General features: G+C 38.9%; 3 protein-coding genes across 7 annotated transcripts in view; 2 read left to right on the forward strand and 1 right to left on the reverse strand.

Annotated features, from left to right (window-relative positions):
- Mnr (Membrane-bound Notch regulator) overlaps nt 1-21,796 on the forward strand; it is an 81,437-nt gene that overhangs the window by 25,914 nt on the left and 33,727 nt on the right. The window lies entirely within an intron of this gene.
- LOC108055907 (uncharacterized) lies at nt 889-2,212 on the reverse strand. Of its 2 annotated transcripts, none has more exons than XM_017139469.3 (2): nt 1,498-2,212; nt 889-1,439 (listed from the first exon to the last, which is right to left on the reverse strand). In XM_017139469.3, exon 1 carries the CDS (start codon nt 2,126-2,128, stop codon nt 1,568-1,570), a length of 561 nt encoding a protein of 186 aa, XP_016994958.2. In that variant the 5' UTR covers nt 2,129-2,212; the 3' UTR covers nt 889-1,439; nt 1,498-1,567. The 2 variants fall into 2 exon arrangements, with proteins under 2 accessions (XP_016994958.2, XP_016994959.2); XM_017139470.3 differs by having other exon boundaries at nt 893-1,436.
- On the forward strand, nt 5,806-7,013 carry LOC108055905 (uncharacterized). The gene has a single exon (XM_017139468.3). The coding sequence runs from the start codon at nt 5,919-5,921 to the stop codon at nt 6,762-6,764; it is 846 nt and encodes a 281-aa protein (XP_016994957.3). The 5' UTR covers nt 5,806-5,918; the 3' UTR covers nt 6,765-7,013.

Genomic DNA, 21,796 nt, shown 5'->3' on the forward strand with positions numbered 1-21,796 from the left:
TCTCAGTTTAAAATACTGCAGCTGATTTAAGGTTTTCTTGGGATAGTATTTCTTTCATAAAAAGTATATCTTACGAACCTCAGTTAATCAACTTTGCAACAGAGTGCACAAGAAGTGGGGCAATGCCATGTGCAACCTACAAAAACAGCAGTACCATCGTACCACCCCACCAGTCCACCAGTAACCAGTAACAGCACCCATATTAACACACACGTAGAGAGATTGCTTTTGGAGTTTATTGAGCCTGACATTTAAGGCACCAGAGGGATGAGGTTGGAGGGGCTGAAGGGTTTCGGGCCAGTTCATTTCATTGGCATTATGATTGGAAGCTGTCGTCGTTTGCCTCAAATTGTGCAAGTTATGTGGATGTGGTGGCTGTGGTTCAGTGCCCATTGGATGAGGCTGCATTCGAGGATATCCGAAAATTTCGCACAAACGGAAATGACAAAAAAAAAGAGGAGCGTACGTACGTATGTAGGAGGAGGGTTAAGTTCAGCACTCAATGCTGACCGCAGGTCAACGAGGGCTATGGTGGGTTAAGAGGGGGTTACAAGAGGGTTTGGTGCACAGAAAATAAATTTCGAAATAGAAATAGGGTCATTATGATTCAAACATATCAAGTTGATATTTTATCATTTCACCATAGTTATAAAAAGTATGTTTTAAAAAACCAAATGTAGTATTTTTTGAACAAATATTGTAAAATAAGATTACCAATCTTTATTTATTTCAAAATGATATGAATAACTTGATCTTTAAAAAAATTATTTTAATGTGATCTTTTTGCCAATTTTCTTTCTGTGTAGGGATAGTACACAGTGAGAAGCGATACAGAGAGACACTGGCAAAAAGAGCCAAAGAGCTAGAGAGCCAGACGAGGACACATTTGCCACATCAGCAAATGATGTGAAAATGTCATTTCCAGGCGCAACTGCCAAAGGTAATGGCCAAAAATGGGACAAGGGGTCCAGTGTCCTGGGTTCTGAATTCTGGAACCAAAATCCCCAATCCCAGTTTTCCAGAATCCCACACACACATGGCACTAAATTTGTGGCAAGCGAGCGAGAAAAAAGGTCCACAAACTGCGAAACTAATGATGGGTAAAGAGGAATGGGATGTTGGGTTCGGGTTCGAAGGGCGGTCCTTATCAAATTGCGCATACATGAATGTCGCACAGCTTCATCAGTGCGATGATATGCCCCTCCCATGCACACATTTCCCACTGAATGGCAGCAAATCAAATTTAATTGAAGCACAAAAATCTGTTGCCTACTTTTGCGGGCAATGGAACAATTGCGTGACTTCCTGTGAGAATTCCTCCTCCCTCTTCCTCTATTTAACCACTGGCAATTGACAGCAAGGCTACTAATTTGGTTAAATGTTTGATTGAAGTTTGGCCAACAGCCAACGGGCCAATAGGTTTAATTATATCCGGACTGCTAGGTTGGGACACGAAATTAATGATTGGCCTTTCAGGGATTTGTTGACTCTACTTACATGGTTGTTGGCGATTAGGTGCCTTTCTTGATAAAAAAATATATGAAACCCAATTAAGAAATTAAGGATCCTAAGATAGAATCTTGCTATAAATGAAATAGAAAAAAAAGAGAAGCCCCAACGTAAACGTGATCGACGTATAAAGAAGGCCCATTTCTGGGTCCGTTTCTAGGTTTGATTCCATGGTCTCGATTTCCTGCTCAGCCAGCTTCACGCGCATGCAGTGATTGGTGAAGATCTGCAAATTCACCTGAATCGCATGATTAATCGTCTGCGCGTAATGAAGGTAATTGTAGAAAGTGTGGAAATTGCCTGATACCACTTCTTCGTAGATTTCTTCGAGTGTTTCGCGAGGTATTCCCATTCTTTCGAGCAGAAGATCCTCCAGTGTATCGCTATTCTGGTTGAATCCGTTCAGCTTACGACGTCTATCCCTTCTACACGGTTTCATCAGGCGCAGCAGGATTCTACGTAGAATGCCCTCATGCAGGGGCGTCAGATTGTATTCTGACGTGCGCGATATTTCCAACATCCTGAAAGCGTCTACGTAGTCGCCGTTGCACATTACCTTCATTATACAATCGGATATTCTGCGCTGTCTTTTGAGACGTTTCGCACGCCGCTGAGACATCGTAAAAAAATAAAGAAATTTTAATAAATCTGGGATTTCTGATTGGCTTGTACAAGCGTTTTTCAATAAGTTTTAGCTCTGACTTTGAGTTCTTGGGCTGCTTTGATTTTATTCTTTTCATAAGAAATCAGTGCATTTGGTAAAATCCCCTAAAAGGGTGTTTAAAAGTAGGCAGTGAAATATTTATATCATAGGGTAAGGCGATGTTCTTTTTTTAAAGCATACTTTTAGTCACCTTTTTAATTTTTTTTTTCCAAATTTCTAAATTGTTTTACTATTTTAATTTAAATAAAATTCCACATAAAATATTAAACAGAAAGAAAAATTCCCTGTACCATTTTATTTTCTCTTTTCCGTATTTCGATTTCATTCCATTTATTTTATTTTCACCCAAGACTTCATCTCCGTTCTCCGCCAGCTTTTTGGTTCACTTAAGTCCAGTCCATTGACCCCGCATTGTGTGGATTTGGACTCTTAGACTCATGGACTTGGTCTTGGATTTTTTCTTTTTCCGCAATTAATTTGGCGATTTACTTAATTCCTTTTCCTGTCTCTCGACCCAATTAAGAGTGTGTGCCGTTGCTCTATTTTCGATTTCTATTTCGATTTTGATTGATGCATTCCGCACGAGGACGTGAGAGGCTTTTGCTTTGGGCTCAAGTTATCCGCATTACTCATACGAGATTTCACTTAATCAAACTTCAAGTTGCGTTTTCATCAGCATTTTCCGGCCTCTTTTACTGGTTTCTCCTTTGGGCCATTTCATTTGCATTCCTCACTGGCGTTTGTTGCTGTTTTTTTTGTTTGCTGTTGTTGGCCAAGCAACAAATGATGCGTAAGAAATGCTTTAATAAACAGGGAACCAGTTTGGTTTTTTTTCTGTTTTTTTTTTTTTTGGGATGGTGGAAGGAAGATGGTAGTTTGCTTTCCGGGCCATTTGGCTGGAAAGTCTTTAAGTTCTGGGTCCCCGTATATACATGTATACGTTTAGTTTTCCGGGGGGCCGCACATCTATTCCGTTTGTTTAAGGGCTAATAAATATTTTAGCTGGGGTGGTGCGCAAAAATATGTTTGCAGCAGTTGGAAACAAACGAGCGAGCAAACGAGTTGAGTAAATCAAGCCGCACTTCCGCTTCCAGCTGGAGGGAGCTTGGGTCCCGTGGTGGTGGGGGGTTTCAAACCCCCTTTAAAAAAAAACCCCTTAAAAGCAACCCCAACCCCCTTTTCCCTGCCCTTGCTTGTCGGCTGTCTGCTTTCTAACTGAATGAAAGCCTTGGCGCGTTGACTGATTTCGAATGGATTTTCCACGCTTTGCATGTGTCTGTGTGTTCGAGTGTTTCTCTCTGTGTGTGTGTGTGTGTGTGAGGCACAAAATCCCGTAGGTGCAAAATAGCGCACTCCAGGCAACGAAGCATGTGCACATTTGCGTTTCTTCTTTTTTTTCATCCTTTTCTGCCGACTCTGTGTCGGTCCTCTGCTCCTTTCTGTGTTTCATTTGTTTTGTTTCATTTTTCACCATGAACAACAGAAGAAAGGGTATCAGGGGTATACCAGCGAAAGGGAAATTTGATCGATCAAGTGGGCAAATTAGAAAATAAAGGCATAAATACAACAAAAATTTAAATTCTAAAATCTTATTATTTATTAAAGATTTAAAAATGTAGAAAATGAAATTGTTAAGCATGAAATATAGAATGAAAGGCTTTTACATTTTAATTTAAAAATCATTTAAATTAAATACAATTAAAAGTTAAAGTATTTAGTAAAGATTAACAAAAATAAGGAAATTAAATTTTTAAAAATGAAATATCAAATAAAACCTTTAAATTCAAATTTAAATTGAATAAAAAATCAAAAAAACCTTTTAAAATCATTGTCTTAATATTTAAAAATGTTTATTTAATTATAATAAATTTTTCGGACTTTAAAAGGGACATTCAAAGAGTCGAGCTGCCGCGAATTGCACTCCTTTTTTTGGCCTGGTCCTCGACTGAGGTTTCATTGAGACCATTGTTGTTGCTGTTGTTTAAGGAACAAGCGGCAGAAGACGAAGCTGACGAAGAAAGAGAAGAAAGCGGAGAAAGGGGTTGAAGAGGGCGGGAAGTGGGGTGGCCAAGGAGAAGAAGGGGCAAAATTGTGCGGCAAAATAAAATAAACAAACGTTTGGACTGGGATTGCTATGGGATGGGAATGGAGCTCACTCTTTGTTTCTTCCTCCTTTTTTTTTTTAAATTTTTTGTTTATTTTTTTTATTTTTCCAGCGATGTGCTTAAGCGGAAAACAACATTTTGCTTCTGGTGTTGCAGGTTGCAGATTGCAGATTGCATGTTGCATGCTGCCAGTTGTGGCGGCTGCGACTGACATTCGGGGCGACTTATTGAGGTGTTAGGATAAAATCATTTTCAAAATTGAATCTTAAGCAGAGAAGAACAACAAAGGAGAGAAAAATGACAAAGAAGAGAGGATTTAGCGGCTACTCTTTGGGCCAATGCGGCGTATACGTGATTTTGCGTATACGTTGATATGGCACTGTACACACACACACAAAAGAAGCGTGATAATCAAGAGAAAGAAGCGAAGCTGATTGCTTCAGTTTGCAATTTACTCGTCCCCAGATATATATAACATAATACGTATGTGGCGTTCAGAAGACTTGATTTCTGATCATATATCAAAGCTGACCGAAAACGGAAGTCCCTACAACAGCTGCTTGTCAGTGTGTGTGTGTGTCTATGTGTACTGGTGTCCTGTTGATTTCCTGTCTTGCCAGCTGCCTTGTGTGTGTGTGTTTGTTGTATATAGGTTCCTGTTCCTGAGAACTGAATAATGTCTCCCAACGGAATATTCCTAAGTGCAGGGAAAGAAATAAATATTAGATTTGTAAATTTATATATAAAATAATTTTATTTATTAAAATATAAAATAAAATTTCAAATTTTGTTTTATACCTATAATATTTTTAAAAAATTTCTTAGAGTGCATTTTAGGCCCTGTTTTTTGTCATTCGCTTAGCCCAGCAAATTAGCATTCAGCTAACATGTGTTTGGCTGTCAGTCTGGAAAAGCCCCTTCACCCTTTTCCTCCCATTTTTCCCCCATTTTCAAGCTAAGTGTGTCACATTAAATGATACGCAACACTTGACACCAAAATGAGCGAAAGAAGAAACTTAAACTAGAACTGAAAACCAAAGGAAATGGATGGAAAATGGGAAAAGAGAGACACGAGTGCATGGAAATGACGCTTTTCCGTACTTTATTAATGACTTGTTTTTCGGGAGGGGAAGTGGAAAATCAATAGGGGAAAATTAAATCTCTGAAACCGAAATGTTTCCCATACATTTTAAATGGTTTGGGAATACAATATTATTTTTTTTTTCGCATATCCCTTTGGCTTACACACATATGCAAATCAGGGGCCACAAAACGGAAGTTGATTTCAAGTTTCTTTTAGCCCAAGGGGAAAGACAAAGGTTTTTTATGGGCGTAGAAAAAAACAAATAGAAGTTGACTCAAGACAAACAAACAAGCAGAGGGCAAGTCAAGAGGTGACAGGAAACAGGAGGCGGAACGTGCTCAAGTTCGTGGGACACATCATCAGACATCCAGACATCAGACATCAGACTTAAAACGAGGTGGACAAGTAGTAGGCACTACGAAATCCGTTTTCCCGTTTCCGCACCCCTCAGTTTGAGTCAACCCGTCAGCGTCGAGACATTCGATTTTCAAAATAGTTCACCAAAATTACCAGTAAGAGAAGAACTGAGAAGAAATTTCAAGAAGAACTAATCAAGATGATCACCAACAAGTCCAAGCAGCGATCGCCAATAAAAGCGGTTAAAAAAACCTCCAAATCTCCGGCCAGCAAGGTCGCCAAGCCGAAGAAACAGCAAAAGAATTCCCTAAAGAATTCGCTGAAAAAACCTATGAAGAATCCCACAAAGAAGCAAGTGAGGCGTTCCCCATTGATGCGCACCGCCTTGCAGCCCACAATTTTGGGCACGGCCAAGGTAAAGAAACCGCTGGCCAAATCGCATGTGACCTTCAAGAAGAAGTCGCATCGCCAGAAGCCCATTGATGCCTTGCAATCCCTGGGATTGTCCCGAAAGACCAAGCTCATTGATGCCAGTCTACAGAAGAAGAACAGTCCTGGTACTCCGGTACTCTTTCTGCTCAAGGATGCAAAGACCCAGGAAAAGGGTGGCAAGAAAATGAAGAAGACTCCAATGGCGGGCAGAAGAAAACAATATTTAGATCACCGGTGGCTGAGACCCCAAATCGAGACGAGGGCCACCGAGGGTGTGGATTTCTTCTATAATCTCGGCATGCGTAGGCAGCAACCAGCCAAACAGGATCAGAAAGTGGGACTACGTGGAGGAGTAGCAGGACTTGAGGGCAGATTGGCGGGCGGAGGAGGAGGATCTAGATTGCCGGGATCAGTAAGGAACACCAACAATCCAACAGGCCTCTCGTCCATTGTCGGTGGTGTTGTGGCAGCCAAGGATGTGGTGGTTCCGCTGACCAGCCGACTGCCCATCATCGACTTTATCTCCACCAACGAGTTCCAAAATATGTACGCCAATTCCATCCGGAAGCCGCAGTCCCGGAAATTCGGCGACCGACGAGTGGCGAGTAATTAGTGGATATATTTTCTCAGCGAAATGGGTTCGCGGTTCAATGTTTATTGATTTTTAAGTATAAATTTGCCGTGATTTAAATGGATTTCTACTTAATTTCGCAATTTGTGTTGAAAGAAAAATTAATTAATAGTAACGAGTAGCGAGTGCGCATAGGTACTAACGATACATTATTCGGTTTATGTTTGTTATTATTCTGTGATTAATTCATAAAAGTAACGAGTGCTGCGACAGAGCAACGAGCAAATACAAGTAACGAGTGCTTTTGGCTAATAATCAAAATCTAAAGAATTCACGAAAATTGAATTATAAATCTGATCTTAATATGGGAAACCTTCGAAATGGGTAATGGATTCCGCAATCAACGAGTATGGCATTCTTGAACAACAACAAAAGCAAAAAAAACTTATCCGCACAACTTTCAAACGAACGCGAAACATTTTCATTTCGGTTGGTTTATTTGGACATACCAGAAATACATATTCCCAAATGAAATTGTTGGACAAGATGGAATGGGACTGGGTTTTGGGCGATGGGAAATGGGAATCGCGGATTGGGAGAGTCTTGGATTTTCGGTTGGATTTCGGGTTGGCTTCCGCGAGGTCGGCGGGCAGTAAGCGAACTTTTGCGCAAATTATCTGCGTCGCGTTTATTTCGCGCAAACAAATCGCAAAACTTTTGCAGACGGCGACCCAACGACTTGGCCTCCTGCTCTGAACCTCCTATTCCTCCTCCCTCCAATCTCATCATCGTCCTGGTGCAGTTGTAAAAGTTTTGCCGGCACAAAAGTTTCGGGGGCCAGAAATCCTTGCTCCCGGCATCGGTTTTTTCGGGGGCATCTTGCAGCAATTTACGGGAAGAAACTTGAGAAGCGAATGGAAGATGGAAGAACCAGGCAATTGATGCAGCACCACCAGAAGCAGCGGAAGCAGGGGCCTCAAAAGGGGTGAAAGGTCAGGGGGCTGAGAAATTCCCGCTACCATTGTTGTTGTTGCAATGAGAGTTTTTCGGCTTGTTTTCATTTTCGCCGCCGGAGAATTTGCATTTTGCCCAGAAGACCAAGACGACGACGACTGCGGCTTTTAACCGCAAACCGAACGGAAATTGAGATTCATTTAATTCATTGTGCGCCGAGCTGGATTTCTGGGGTGGCAAAGGGTTAAGCATTGTGTTACACGGTAAAAAAAAGGATGTTTTTAGTGGAAATTTGTAAAAAAAAGCCTATAAACAAGTGGTGGTTAGGATCTGGGTTTTTGGTAAAAATTTGATTTTTATACCCTTGCAGAGGGTATTATGATTTCAGTCAGAAGTTTGCAACGCAGTGAAGGAGACGTTTCCGACCCCATAAAGTATATATATTCTTGATCAGCATCACTAGACGAGTCGATCTAGCCATGTCCGTCTGTCCGTCTGTCCGTCCGTTTCTACGCAAACTAGTCTCTCAGTTTTAAAGCTATCGGGATGAAACTTTCGTAAAAGTCGTATTTCTATTGCAGGTAGTATATAAGTCGGAACCAAACGGATCGGACAACTATATCTTATAGCTCGCATAGGAAGGATCAAAAAAAAAAAAACGTAAAAAAATTCTAGCTCCGGTGTTTTTTTAAATTTTACCTTCTACTCTTGGGAACATTTTTTTTTATATATTTCTGAATTTCGGTTTTTTTGTTTTTTAAATCGGATCACTATATCATATAGCTGCCATAGGAACGGTCGAAAAATTAAATGGAAATTAATGGGAAAAAAATTATATCTTTGTTGGTTTTTATTACAGTTTCTTCTACTCTGGGATATGACTATTTTGAAATATTTCCGAATTTCGATTTTAATTTTTAAAAGATCGAACTACTATATCACATAGCTGTGATAGAAACGATCGAAAAATTAATGTGAAATAATAAGAAATTTAACATTTTTGCGATTTGTAAATTAATAGAATGATCTGCAAGGGTATATAAGCTTCGGCTTGCCGAAGCTAGCTTCCTTTCTTGTTTTCTGTTTGTTTTTTTGCTGTAACTTGGCCAAAAATGGTCATACACAAAAAATACATACTGTTTTAAACAGATAACGATATAATAATTAAATCCATCACACTTTCCAGGTGATCTTGAAAAAATAAAATTTTTGCCAATTTTAATTTTTTTTTGTAAGGGGGTACAACATGATTTTTTTGCGAAAAATGGTAAAAAAATAAAATTTCCATGTTTAAGTGCCAATCGATTGGAAATTTAATAACGAGTTCAGAAAGGTATGACAATCCATATTTGGATCAATATTTCCATTGTTTCGGTCGAAAAACCAATTATTTTTTTGTGTAAAATTGGGATCTAGTTAAAAAAACTTTTTTTTGTTTTGTTGTAACTTGGCTTAAAATCATTGCTATATTGAATAGTTTAGTTTTTGAAGAATATTTTGTAAAAGCAGTTATTTGTTACGGTGCATGTGAAAACTTCGTTGACAGGCATAATCAGCAGGAACAGGAGAGAAAAAGGGGTGTACAAAGGAGGAGTAGCAGCAGCAGCAGGAAGAACTCTGGAGGATCTGCAACCACAACGACCGACAACATTTAAATGACTGCAGCGACGTCAACGGCAACGCCTTTGCTAATATTTATGCCCCGGGCTTTATAATCGTGGCCAGACCGTGATTCAGGCGGGGATTGGAGGGATTTTGAGACGGGTGGTGGAGTATAAAGGATGTGGAATGAAGGAGGGCCAGTGTCCGCCCGAAAGAACATGGCTGAAAGCGCACTTTTGGCCAGTCGAAAAAATCCTTGATTGCATTCAAGTTGAAGAGCAAGAGGAGGGGGTCTCAAAAGAAAAAAAAGGAGAAAAAAAAGAGCGGTGCCATCGAAGATGCCAATTGGAATGGAGACTCTTTGTGCGGCTAAGTGCGGCTGAATTGGCCAGGCTGAGAATGGGATTAGATAGAGCTCCCTTCCCCGAAAAATGGGGTTACGTAATATTCGACGGGGTTGAGCAGGGGTTAAATAAACCAAGATGCAGACAGACGATATAAAGCTTAATTATCTTGGAGAGCCATTAGGTTAACAAGAGTTTACAAGTTGTTTTACAAAAAGATGAGATTTAGAAAATAGAACTTATAAAGAAAATGTATAATTTATATATTAATTCAAAATAAAATTCTCTAGCTAATATAAGAATTTTTCTTTCGAAATTTCTTTATATCAAGGAAAGAATAAGATAGATAATATTTATTTAAGGCTAGTTACAGTGTGTTAACATTTACTCTCGACTAGATTCTGGACATTTCCAAATGTTTGTTCCGCCATCTCTTTGTTCTTTCTTTTTATTTTTTTTTTCAGAGGACCTTTAGAGACCTACGAGTGTCATCTCTCTTTTCTCTCCATTTAAATTGTGTGTGGCGAGCAAATTTGGTTTTCGCACGATTTCGTTTTGGATTTCGCATAAATTAATCATTGCCTTGCTCCAAATTTGTGCGGTCAAAATGTGGGAAAGTCCAGGGGCGTCGCAGTGGTTTTCAAAGGGGGTGCGCTTGCAAATGGTGTCATCTTGGATTTTACTGGCTTTATGGGGCATGAAATGGGGGGGCTGAAGTTAAACGCACAAATGCAAGTTGGTTATTTGAATGGGCCAACAGCAATTGATAAACCAATTATGCAGGATGCAAGTGACACTCGACGGCATTCGGGCCATGTGTGTCTATCCTTCTCTCTCTCTTTCCCTCGTTTGTAATATCCCTTTCCCTTTCTTGCCATATACATCTCACCGTCTCTTTCTCAGTCCCAGTTCCCATTTTCCATTTTCCATTTCGACCTGCTTATTGAACGCAATTACCTGACACAGTTCTGTAGTTTACGCAAAAACGATGTCAATGCACGGGTCAAAGTTCAGTTGAACAAAACACAGACAGAGACAGAGATAGAGACAGGGATAGAAAGAGAGCGTAATATATATATATATATTTTGTGGGGGTGTGCTTAACTTTCCTTTTCAGGACTTTGTTAATTAGGCAAGCCCCCGCCCAAAACCGATCCCAAAAAGCTGATTTCCCACAGTGGAGGCCATCCAACCAATTGACCCAGTAATCCGAGCCAGATAAACTTTCCCGAAAAAGAGAAACAAAAAAAATCGTACAGAATACTCGCAACAAAAGTGCAATATTAAAAAACAAAGACAAGTGCAGAAATCGAAAAGCAATGCCAAAAAGTTGCAAACTGAAACCGAAATCGCCTCTTAGACAAAAACAACGTAAACTCTTTACCTCCCGCACACAACAAAAAAAAAAACGCAAAAGTGGTGAACGGGGGAATACCCAGTGGTCAACGGTGTAATGGGTAACAACCTACAAAAGATTAATAACTCATTTCATTCTATATGGCTTATTAATTGTAAATTAATGTAATAATAAAAAACAACTTGGAAATACCAATAAAAAATTACATAAGAATGTAGAACAAACATTTTTTTTGTACATTTTGTTCTTTTTAATGTAGATTAAAGAAAAAAACTTGAGTGCATTTCTTAGCGATTAAAGCGTAATAGAAGGCAATTTTCCTATGGCAAATTGCCGTGAAATTATTTTAATATGGTTTGAGGCCTGGGAATTCTGAGAATGTTGCGATCAAGGACTGCGATTACAGGGTAGTCAAGTGCGGTAAGTGGACACCAGTGGGTGGTGGTGGTGACCTCGACCCGACTATAACATGTATTTGGTGGCCCATTGCTGTTTTTTTTTGCCGATTTCCCTCCTTTTTTTATTGTGATTTTTTTGTTTGTTTGTTTGTCGATGGAAGATTCGCGCTTACTGGCTTGACCATTGGGCAGCCAGTTATCGCAATCGCAATTGCTATCCATTTCATTTACCGCAGGACAAATTTTTATTGCTGACCCAAGCAGCAAGGACGTCGGCATTGTTTCAATATCTGTATATACATATATATACATAAAATTGCCGGAAAAGTTGCTGCAATTGTCCTCATTTTCTTTCAGTTAAGGACAATTTTATTTGTGTGTGGAGGGCCGAGGGGGTACACAATAAATGTTGTGCAACATTTTACATAAATAACAAGGACATGGACAGGACAACCCCCATTCCATTCCACCCCCCTCCTCAGTCTCATGTCCGTTTTGACAGTCGTCAAGTGCATTGTGCACTTTGCCAAAAACAATTTTGCATTTGCACTCGGTATTCAGCAGCGCCAGTCAAGGACACTCGACTGAATGTTTTCTGAATGAACGAGTGTTGTTCATACATATTCATATGCTCACGTGCGTGTGTGTGTGTGTTGTGTTCGAGTGGGCGTGTGTAACCACAAGTCAAAAGCCTGTTTAATTATGTTGACAATATGCAAATACCGGGCTTTTGGGACGGACGGCAAAAATAATTGCATTTCGGCTTGCGGTCCGCACTTCATTTTTATACACATTTTGCGATTAGGAAATTCGCAGTTTGCGTTGGATTTGGATTAATGGATGAAAAGTGCGGTCTTGTGTTTTTCATAAGAGACTCTTATGCAATTTCGTTGTGCAAATCTTGACAGTCGTTGCTATCCTTGACTTGTGGCCATTGACAAATTTAAAGTGCTTGATTGCCTTTTTCTTTATTTTTAAGAGCTGTACATTTATTTTGACTTTTGCCAGAGTAATTTAACATTTTTTTTCAATATATATAACTATCTTTTTTAGTATATTTCTTTATTTAAAAAAATCCACAGTAAAATCAAAGAGGAGTTTCTTTTACTTAATTTCTGTGAACAAAAATTGTATTCAATTTTTATAACATTCTATAAGAAATGTTGTATTTATTGGCATTTTTTCCCATCAATTGACTACAAATTGCGTATTGCACAGTCAAGTTTGACTGTATTTAAATGCTTCTATTCAATTGATTGAACATTTTTCACATCATTGATTTAATTTGTGTTTTATAAGCGTCTCCTCTGTTTAATTATGTAGAATAATTTGACTTTACAGCAGATTTCAATAGACGTGTGACGTTTAATAAAATGTTGTTATCCTGTTTATCTTTTCAACTTTGATTCGAAATTTTGCTTTGTGAATTTTGGCTTTGGTGATGCTTGATTTTAAAATATTATATATATTATATATATTATATTTGTATATATGTTTATATAATAAATTGTAGTTTATAATATTTAAATACAAGTTAAAATTAATGGTTTAATATAATCAATTGATTTAATAACTCAATTAAAATATTAATATTTATATCTACATTACAAATTATATTTTAATTTGTATTTCATAATATTAAATTATTATATTATTATAATTAATTGATTTATAAGCTCAAGCTGCTGGCACTTAAGCCCAGTTAGTTTTCCCCGACTTGGACTTTAAGCTGCGGTTTTTTGATGGTCTAATGGGCAATTTCGCCACGGGTAATTGGATTTCAGCGGGCGCAAATTGAAATCTGTTCCCGATTGATGGGCTGCAATTTGCGCAGCCTGATATTGACGGGCTGCCTAACCCCCTAGAACCAAACCCCTCTAAAACCAACCCCTGAAACCACCACCCCCTTTGAAGGCCACGGAATTAGCGGGCTCATAATGCGATTCATAATGATGGCGAGGCGTGTTAGTTAGGGAGTCGAGTCCCAATTGTTTCACAGACAATGAATGTCATGTGGTGATTAGCATTTTGAACTGCCAACTTGTGGGCTGGACTTTGGAGCAGGGAAATGGGGGAAAACCACCCAGCCAGCCAGCCAGCGAGTGTCGCTGACAATTTCCCAGGCTTTAGTTTGTCGTAATTTCGAATGCCAACTTGCTTCTCTTGGCTTTATTGTTGTCACATCAAATGCGGCGACTTGGCAATTTATGCTGACAGAATGTCTGCTCCGCAAAGCAATCCCAACCCCCTCCCCCCTTTCTGTAATTGGATAACATAATATTTAACTAATTTATTTGATATACTATACACAGTACTTGTGATAAATGGTCCAGTCTTCCATGTCAAGCATTTAAATGTAAATTCCGAATCTCGCATTTCGCATTTCGCATTGCAACTTCTGCAATTGCAATTTATGTCAGAAAGGCATTTCTGACATGACAAACCCCCGAAACACAGAGATGGGAAATGGGGGCGTTTTCAAAACCATTTCCCAATTTCCATTGTCGGAGGCGTGGTGGCCTAATCAAATTATCGCAAAATTCAATGAATTCGAAATGAGCAGCGTCTTTGAGTTTGAGTTTGAGTTTGAGTTTGCGAGAGAACGGCGTTCAAGTGGTCTGAGTCTTTGTCTGAGTCTTCATCTGAATGTCCAAGGATTGCCGATTGTCGGCGAACAATTATTTGATTTAATTTAAACTCGGAGATTGTCCTAATGAATTGCCCCAGTTGGCGATTAAGGCCGGATCGAAATGTTTGGCCGGCGAATAATTCAATTAAAATGATTGTGGTTGCGGTTCAAAATATCATAATAAGCTGATTATCTTTATTGATGTTAAGAGCAGTGAGTCTTTGCATTGAGTTAAAAGGAGAGAAAATTATGAAATAATAACAAAGGCATATCGGAAATAAATTAAAATCCAATTTATGTATGTATTTTATATGTTTTAAGATATTAGTTGTTTAATATTTTAATATTTATGTGTTCATTAATCTTTATTTTAAAAATATTTTAAAAATATTATGTGATATATATAAACTTATTGAATATATAGTTTCTATATCATACTCTGGTTTAAAACTACATAGAATAATTTTCATATGTTGCAATGTATCCAGCCAGTATTATTTGTTTCTGCTACAGAACTACAATATAGACCCCCAATAAAAGTCTGAAACTTGGTAGTTCCGACAAATCAGCTGATTAATGTACCAGTTTAAGCACCAATCTCAGACCATATCATTTGGGTTTATCGCTTCGATTTTTCCCGATTTTTCCCAACACGCAAACTACGAAACTAATTGAGAGCCCACTGAAATCGCCGAAAGCCACTCCAAATATTCCCCGCCCAAAAGGCAAGGACCATTAGGGGACCACTTGAGTGTAGCAATGTGTCAATTAACAATTTGCGCGCACTGTGTTTATGATGCTGGTTTGGTTGGGGATGGGATCCTGAATTATGCTGCCCAGCTCTGCGCGCTGCCAACTCTCCTTTGACCCTGACAAATTTATGCGCATCATTAGGGCCAAATAACTATATTGTGTGCTACGCATACTACCGGTTACATAACTACATATATATATATATCTGTATATGTTGTGCTACAGTCGCAGCTGTAGACAAACGCCAGCCAAGTCCACTCAATTTGTTTGTTTTCACGAACATTTAAGTGGCTCAAGTGGCCGAGCTAAATTCCCAATTGCTGTACATGTTGTAACTAAGTGTTAATAGCATGGGTGGGTAGTCCCTCTTGGAAAACCCCCATTCCACCACCCACTATCCACAGCGTTTGATGAGCTCAAGTGAGAAATTGCAGTAAAAATAAGTAAAGTACAAATTGTGATTTTTTTTCCACTTTGCATATTAATTTATACAAGTCTTAAAATAAAATAAATTAAAAAATAAATTAAAATAAATGGAAGCTAGTTTTTTGTATATATTTTGAACAATTAAATATTTGATCTTAAAGTAAATTCAAAATTTATGATTTTTTATATCATTCTTGATTTGGGCTATATTTCATTTATGATTTTAAAATGATTTCTAACAATTATATATTTTCATTTTTTATTGATGATTTTACAAAATATATATTTGTATATATTTTCAACAATATTTTCAATTTTCATTTTTTTAATACTTGGATATTTTTCTTTCTTCAGAAATAATTTGTTTTACTATAACTTAGAACTGCTTTCTAACTTTAATTTAAAGTCACTCGGGCTGAGGAGTTAAAGGAACTAGAATAGTTTCAGCTTCCATTTAACTCGACTCCTTTGACTAATCCCTCGGCCAATTTCCAATCCATTGGCTTGGCCAATTAGGCAAATCAAATTGACCAAGAGCTCGAAACTTGGATTGGCCGCACAAACACACAGCTAAAGCTAATCAAAAGCCGCCGACAAAAGGAATGAATGAATGAAAAGCGGGGAAAAATCGGGGGAAATCGAGGGCGGAAAATCTGACTGGATGAGGTGACGAAATCGCATTACAACAATTAAAGCACACACTTTGGTTTTGCTCCCTTGACGCTTTTTTGTACCCTTTTTGTTTGCCAGTTTGGCAGCAAATTGTCTAACAAAGACTTAAAGGCTTAAAGCACAAATAATCCAGCAGCAGGAGGCCAATAGGGGGTGGGGGGTGGTAAATGGGGGGTTTAGGGCCATTCAATCAACGAAAATGAAAATGAAATGAGGGTGGTCGTTGGAGGATTGCGGCTGGTGCGGTGTGTGTGCGCACTTATTCATTCATTTGTGTACTAATAGGCGCACAATCAGACAAAATGACAGACAATCAGTCAAACAAACAGACAAATATACACCCACACCCACACCCATACCCACACACACACGCCTGAGACAAACAAACATGCAGACAAACAAAAGCGGTTGGCGATGGCAGCCAACAAACGACATTATCCAAAGTCAACAGCACAAACAAATCACACGCACTCAAATACAGCGGCGTTTCAAAAAATAGTGGAGCTTCCCCCTTTTTTTTTAAATTAATTTACAAATCAAACATTTAATTTTAGGATAGGATGCGGACTTAAGCTGCATTTCGCACAAAAGGTCACGTTTTAAAACCCTTTTTTTTGTACTTATCAGTTAATTTGTTATTGATCCCATATTTTACATTTTTTACATAATGAGAGGCTTTAAAGGAAAAGCAAACCAATAGTGTTTGCTTTTATTTTTTGTTTAATATAATTTATTTTTGCCAGATTTTTTTTCCATGTAAACCTGCTTTAATTAACTGCCGGGCACTATCCTAATTGCTATTTTCGTGACCGCAGCTGTATAGCAAGCATACACTTAACATCGCTACGGGCACCCATACATTTGCACACTCATAGACCTCCTCCACACATATACATATGCACGCTCACACTGACACAGGCACGCATTAGGTGCGCTCTTTATGTTTTATCTCAAAATGCGATGCTTGGCTGCTGATGAGTGCCAGGCAGCCACAAACGCCCTTCCCCTTCCCCCTTTGCTCTCAAGAGATGGAAGCTTGTCATTTACCCACATCTATGCCCGAACCACTCCCCCTTCCCCCCACCCCCACGAAAAAAATCCCACTCTGCTGCCATGTCCTTTTTTGTGCACTGCTTAGGTTGAATTTTGAGTTTTGCTTGTTCACTTAATGATTCTGTTTGCTATTTGTGCTGCCATGTTTTTGGGCAGTGTTGGAAAGTGTTTTGGGAAGCAAACGAATTTTAAGTTAGCTTCAGTTTTACCAGCTTTTGGCAAGTAGCACTCTTGTGTTACATATACTTAAATGGTTTACATTGAAAATAAGAACTTGGAGTAGGGTTGCCATGAAAAATGTTACTACTTGCAAGTGTTGGAAAGCTTTAAAAATTGCAAAAAGTAATATTTTTTTTCGCGAATTCTATTGATGTAGAACCACATAATTTAAATAGAAGAACCAGAACACTAAAATAAAATGCTAGAGATCATTTTTCTCACAGCCCTGAAGGGCATCCAGCGAGTTTCGTGGAGAAAAAGCCGGTCGGTCGACTTCCTTGTTTGCTTGCTTGTTAACTTTGACTCACTGCGGATGTTCCTTGTTCCTTGTTCGTTGGCCCTTGGTATTGTTGTTGCCGTTGACTGCATAAACCGCTTAGCGGGCGTAATTTAAATCGCCTTTGTTGTTCAAAAACTCGTGCGGAAAGCCTTTCAAAATGATTATCATAATGGGCCAATGGCAAATGGTGTTGGCAACTGGCTTTTCATTTGATTACTGCCGTTTACATTTGGGGAATACATGTCCCGAAGACATCTTAATAGGGGGTTTATTCTTTAGGGAGTTCATAGAAATTTTTCTGAATTATTCTGGACTATTTTTATGGCTTTAATTTAAGTGATAACAGCTTTTTTTATTTTTAAAAATACTAGATATATGGTTTTCCCCTGTTGGTAAAAAAACCTCGGTTAATTATAAGTCAAGTTGTCTGTTAATTTTTCTTTTTGGTGCCCGCGAAAGGTGAAGGAAAAAAAATCAAAAAATAAATGTCGATGTTTTGGTTGGGGGCTTACGTGTTTTTTTCTTTCGGGATCCAAAAATTGCCTGTCTCTGGTTACGTGTAACAAGTAAACTTGTCTGGCTAAGCAGGGGCTTAGTCCAGGGGGGTGGAGGGGTGTGAACCTCCCTTAGGGAACTCAAGCCAAGAAATCCAAGACATTCCATAGTTTCTTTTTTTTACTTGCGTTATCCCAAGTTATTGATCAAGCTCGCCCCGAAAAATGCAGTCTCTGTTTGTAGCCCCCGGCGGCACGACGCCCCTGTGTCTGGGACATGACAGCTTGGTAGCCTGGGAATCCCCGTTGCAGTTGATTTTTTTCTCATTTTTTTTTTGGGTTTTTTTTTGGTGTGTGTTGCCCGAAAGTCTTCAACTTAAACTTGTGTTTCTCGCTTTTTCCACGACGACTGTCGAACATTTTTCGTGTCTCGTGTCTGCCGGCGGGGGCGGCCAGGCAGCAGCGCCAAGGGGGCGTGGCAAACATTGGCAATGTCTGCACGCGATGTTTAACGTCTGCTTTCCCGGATCCCCAGTTCCGAGTTCCTGAGTTCCTGGATTCAGGGATCCCACCACCTCCTGAGTCCCAGACGATAGGCAAATGCAAACAAGAAACTTTTTCGGCCGAAACGAAGAGGAGAAACCGCCAGATCATGCCCCCTTTTTTTTAGGGCCCTTCCATACGCCCCTGAAAATCTGTGTCTGTGTGAGTCCGCCGCTTCCGCCTTTGCCAAGCACCGCCAATCATTGGCGTAAATTGAGCTCATTGTGGTCTAACACCATTACACCGGCCATGTACGACGGCGCCCATGTGTGGGAAGGGGGGATTACAAGGGGGGCCAAGGGTCGACGCCAGGCAGACACAGATAGATGGAGTTGCCAAATTCAACTGTGACTACACGGCAAGAAAATCCAGGGACAGCTGGAGAGTAATTAGTTTTGCAAGAAATCGTTTTAAAATAAAAAATTAGAAAAATAATATATCAATGGGTTAAAATTAGCTCAATTTAATTTCAATTTAAATTGAATAACTTTTTAATATTAATTTTAATATTATGGGAAATATTTTTAAAAAATATTTTTAAAATGTTTTATATTAAAAGAAATCTTAATCTAAAGTGTTTGGTAATTTGATAATTTTCTCTCAGTGTTCGGTTTAGGCCAAGTCTGGCGGCGCCTGTGTGAAGTCGTTAAATGCGGCAAAGTAAAATAAATTGAGCCAAGTCATGTTTCGAGCATGAAATGCATTTTTATTGCAGCCAGCTAGCGATGGGTGGTGCTCTGCTCAGGAGGAAGTGGTGTGAAGGATAAGGTGGTGGTGTGTGCACAACAAGGGTAACCACCGAAATATATGAACTATTGAAATGCACAAGATATTGACTGCCGACTAACGACCCTCGACCGTCGAACTGTCGACTGTGCGGACCTCTGAAGTTGCCGGCCATAAAGTTCATAAATTTACGAGGACCCCAAAGAAGCGGCAGAGAGTTGCAAGTAGCAAGTTGGATAGCTAAAAGTCCTTTTGAGCAGCAGACAAACTTTCATCGAATGGAAATTATTATTTCATTTATCAGTTTTGCTCAAAGGTTGGCGTTCTGGCGTTCTGGAGGTCTGGAGTTTCTCGATAGCAGGGCTTTCATTAGGAGTTCGAAACGGTTGGGTTACATATAAAATAGAGTGCCGTGATAGCCGGGTATTTGAACGTTTGTAAAAGGCCTTTAAATTGTATACATTAATCGGGTAATAAATAGGGTAAATCTGTATTTAATTAAAGTTAAATTGTATATTATTTAAAGCAGTGGTCACAATTCATGCCTGCGGCATGCCTGGGCACACTCCGATTCTTCTTTGTATCGCTGTCCTAATTAATGGTATTAATTTAGTTTTGTGATTTATTAACCAGAGTTTAGGTCTTGCATATTTAATCATCATCATTCTCATCTGCTGCCTGCTTTGTGCCCTGAGCATTTTTATAATTACACCTCAACTGGCTTGCATTTAACTAAGTAATTCCCATTCATTCGCTAGACTATTTATTAATTCAACTCTTTATCTCTTCTTATCTCGTTGCAGGTGAGTTTTCCGAGGGATTTTCCGAGGTTGGAAGGGAGGGGCTTGGTGTGGGCCAACTGGCCACTAATTGCCCCCGTTGGCAGATCCCTCAGATGCCTCAATTCCAGACCGCATTCCCCATTTTAACTCCATTTCGCCCCTGGTTTTTCGCCACCCGCTGTGTGTAATGTAGCCAAGTCCATGTTCCCTGTGTTTTCTGTTTTTTTTTCCTCCTGGTTATGGGTTCTATTTTTTTCTCTTTTTGGGGTTTTGGGCCCCCCTGCAGTTTCATAAATTTTAATGTAATATTTCCATGTTGTACAATTTGGATGGGGGATGCGGATGCAGAGGAGTCTAAGCGAAAAACGCTTACAACGCCGAAAATTATGCTATAAAAGTGCACTGCCACTAATTAGGCCAACAAACATGGCCAAAAAACGCCAGCCAGATGCGTTCTTAGAAATGTTTTCTTGGCCGCCTTTTGATATTATTTTTATGTGGCTATATCGTAGTCCTTTTTTTTCGTATCTTTTGGTTGGATCCTCAATGTGGCGGCGCTTCTCTTCGCGCGCCCCATTTCTGTTGTAAGTGTAATCATCGCACGATGAAAGCCGCTTACAATAATTGCCCCATCTTGTCCGGACATCGTGTCCCGGGTTCGAGTCCGAGCCTCCATCCCGGCAACCAGTATCCTGTTTCCAGTGCCCAGTGTCCTGTGTCTGGGGAGACAGCTACACTGATAGAAAAAGCGTAGTAAATCTTACTAAAATTTCCTATTCAATTTAAATATTTCTCGATATGTTTCTCGTTCATTTCGGTTTTAATTAATTTAAAAACCAAAATTTTTTTATTTCATTTAGAATTTGCCCATTAGATAATAAGAATATAATTTTTATTTATTTTTTTTTTAAGCTTTGAATTTAATATGAAAATATTTTTTTAATGACGAAAAATATTTAAAGTAAATTCGACTAAACTTGTATCTAATATCTTTTTTATGTGTACCGGATCCGGATGCGGGGCTTCTTTTTTCGCCTTCGCCTGCATTGAAGTCGCTACGTTTTGTGTCGATTTCCGCTCTTCTTTGGCCTCCTCGCCTCCTTTCTTTTTTTATTCGCATTTTATTTTCCAAAAGTAATCGCAATTGCAAGGGAATCCGGGGAAAAGCGCGGGGCTGGCAATTCAGCTTTTTATGGACTAAATGTAAATTGAATCAAGTTATTAGTGAGTTTCCAAGTGAATTAGCCAAGCCAAAGGAAAACAGGAAGCCGTTAGCAGATGGACTGAAAACAAAAGGGTAAAACGTGGTATTTATAAAACCAGCAATACGAATTTGGGTAAATAAAAAATAAATATTAAATAATATTTTCTTAACTTTTTTCCATTTTTTTTTCTGGAAAAAAGATTTATTGATTCAATTGATTCAACTTGAAGAGTACATATACATATTTATTAAACAAGACTTTCACATTTCTTTTTCGCTTTTCAATTTGTTTCATCCATTTGCGGTCAACTTTAGGGCAGCATTTCGTTGACTTATCGTTTGTTTTAAACTTTTCCGCAAATAATAGAAAATTCTTTCTTTTTGTTTATGCTTTTCAGCCTTTCTTTGCGTTTCATTTCCTTTTCCTTTTTCTTCTTATTTTTATTTTCTGACTTTTTCCCTATTTTGTACGTCGGAAATATTAATAAATAATTTTATTCTATGTAAATATTTAAGCGCCCTGTTCAGTCATAAATGTTATTTATTGCCGCCCCGGCCACACCCCTTTTTTGAGGATATTTATACCGCTCGGCTTTTGTTGTCCTGTCAATGTTGTTGTGTCCGTTGTCGGCTGTCCG

The sequence above is a fragment of the Drosophila takahashii genome, chromosome X (assembly GCF_030179915.1).
Source record: "Drosophila takahashii strain IR98-3 E-12201 chromosome X, DtakHiC1v2, whole genome shotgun sequence".
In the NCBI taxonomy this organism is placed as follows: domain Eukaryota; kingdom Metazoa; phylum Arthropoda; class Insecta; order Diptera; family Drosophilidae; genus Drosophila; species Drosophila takahashii.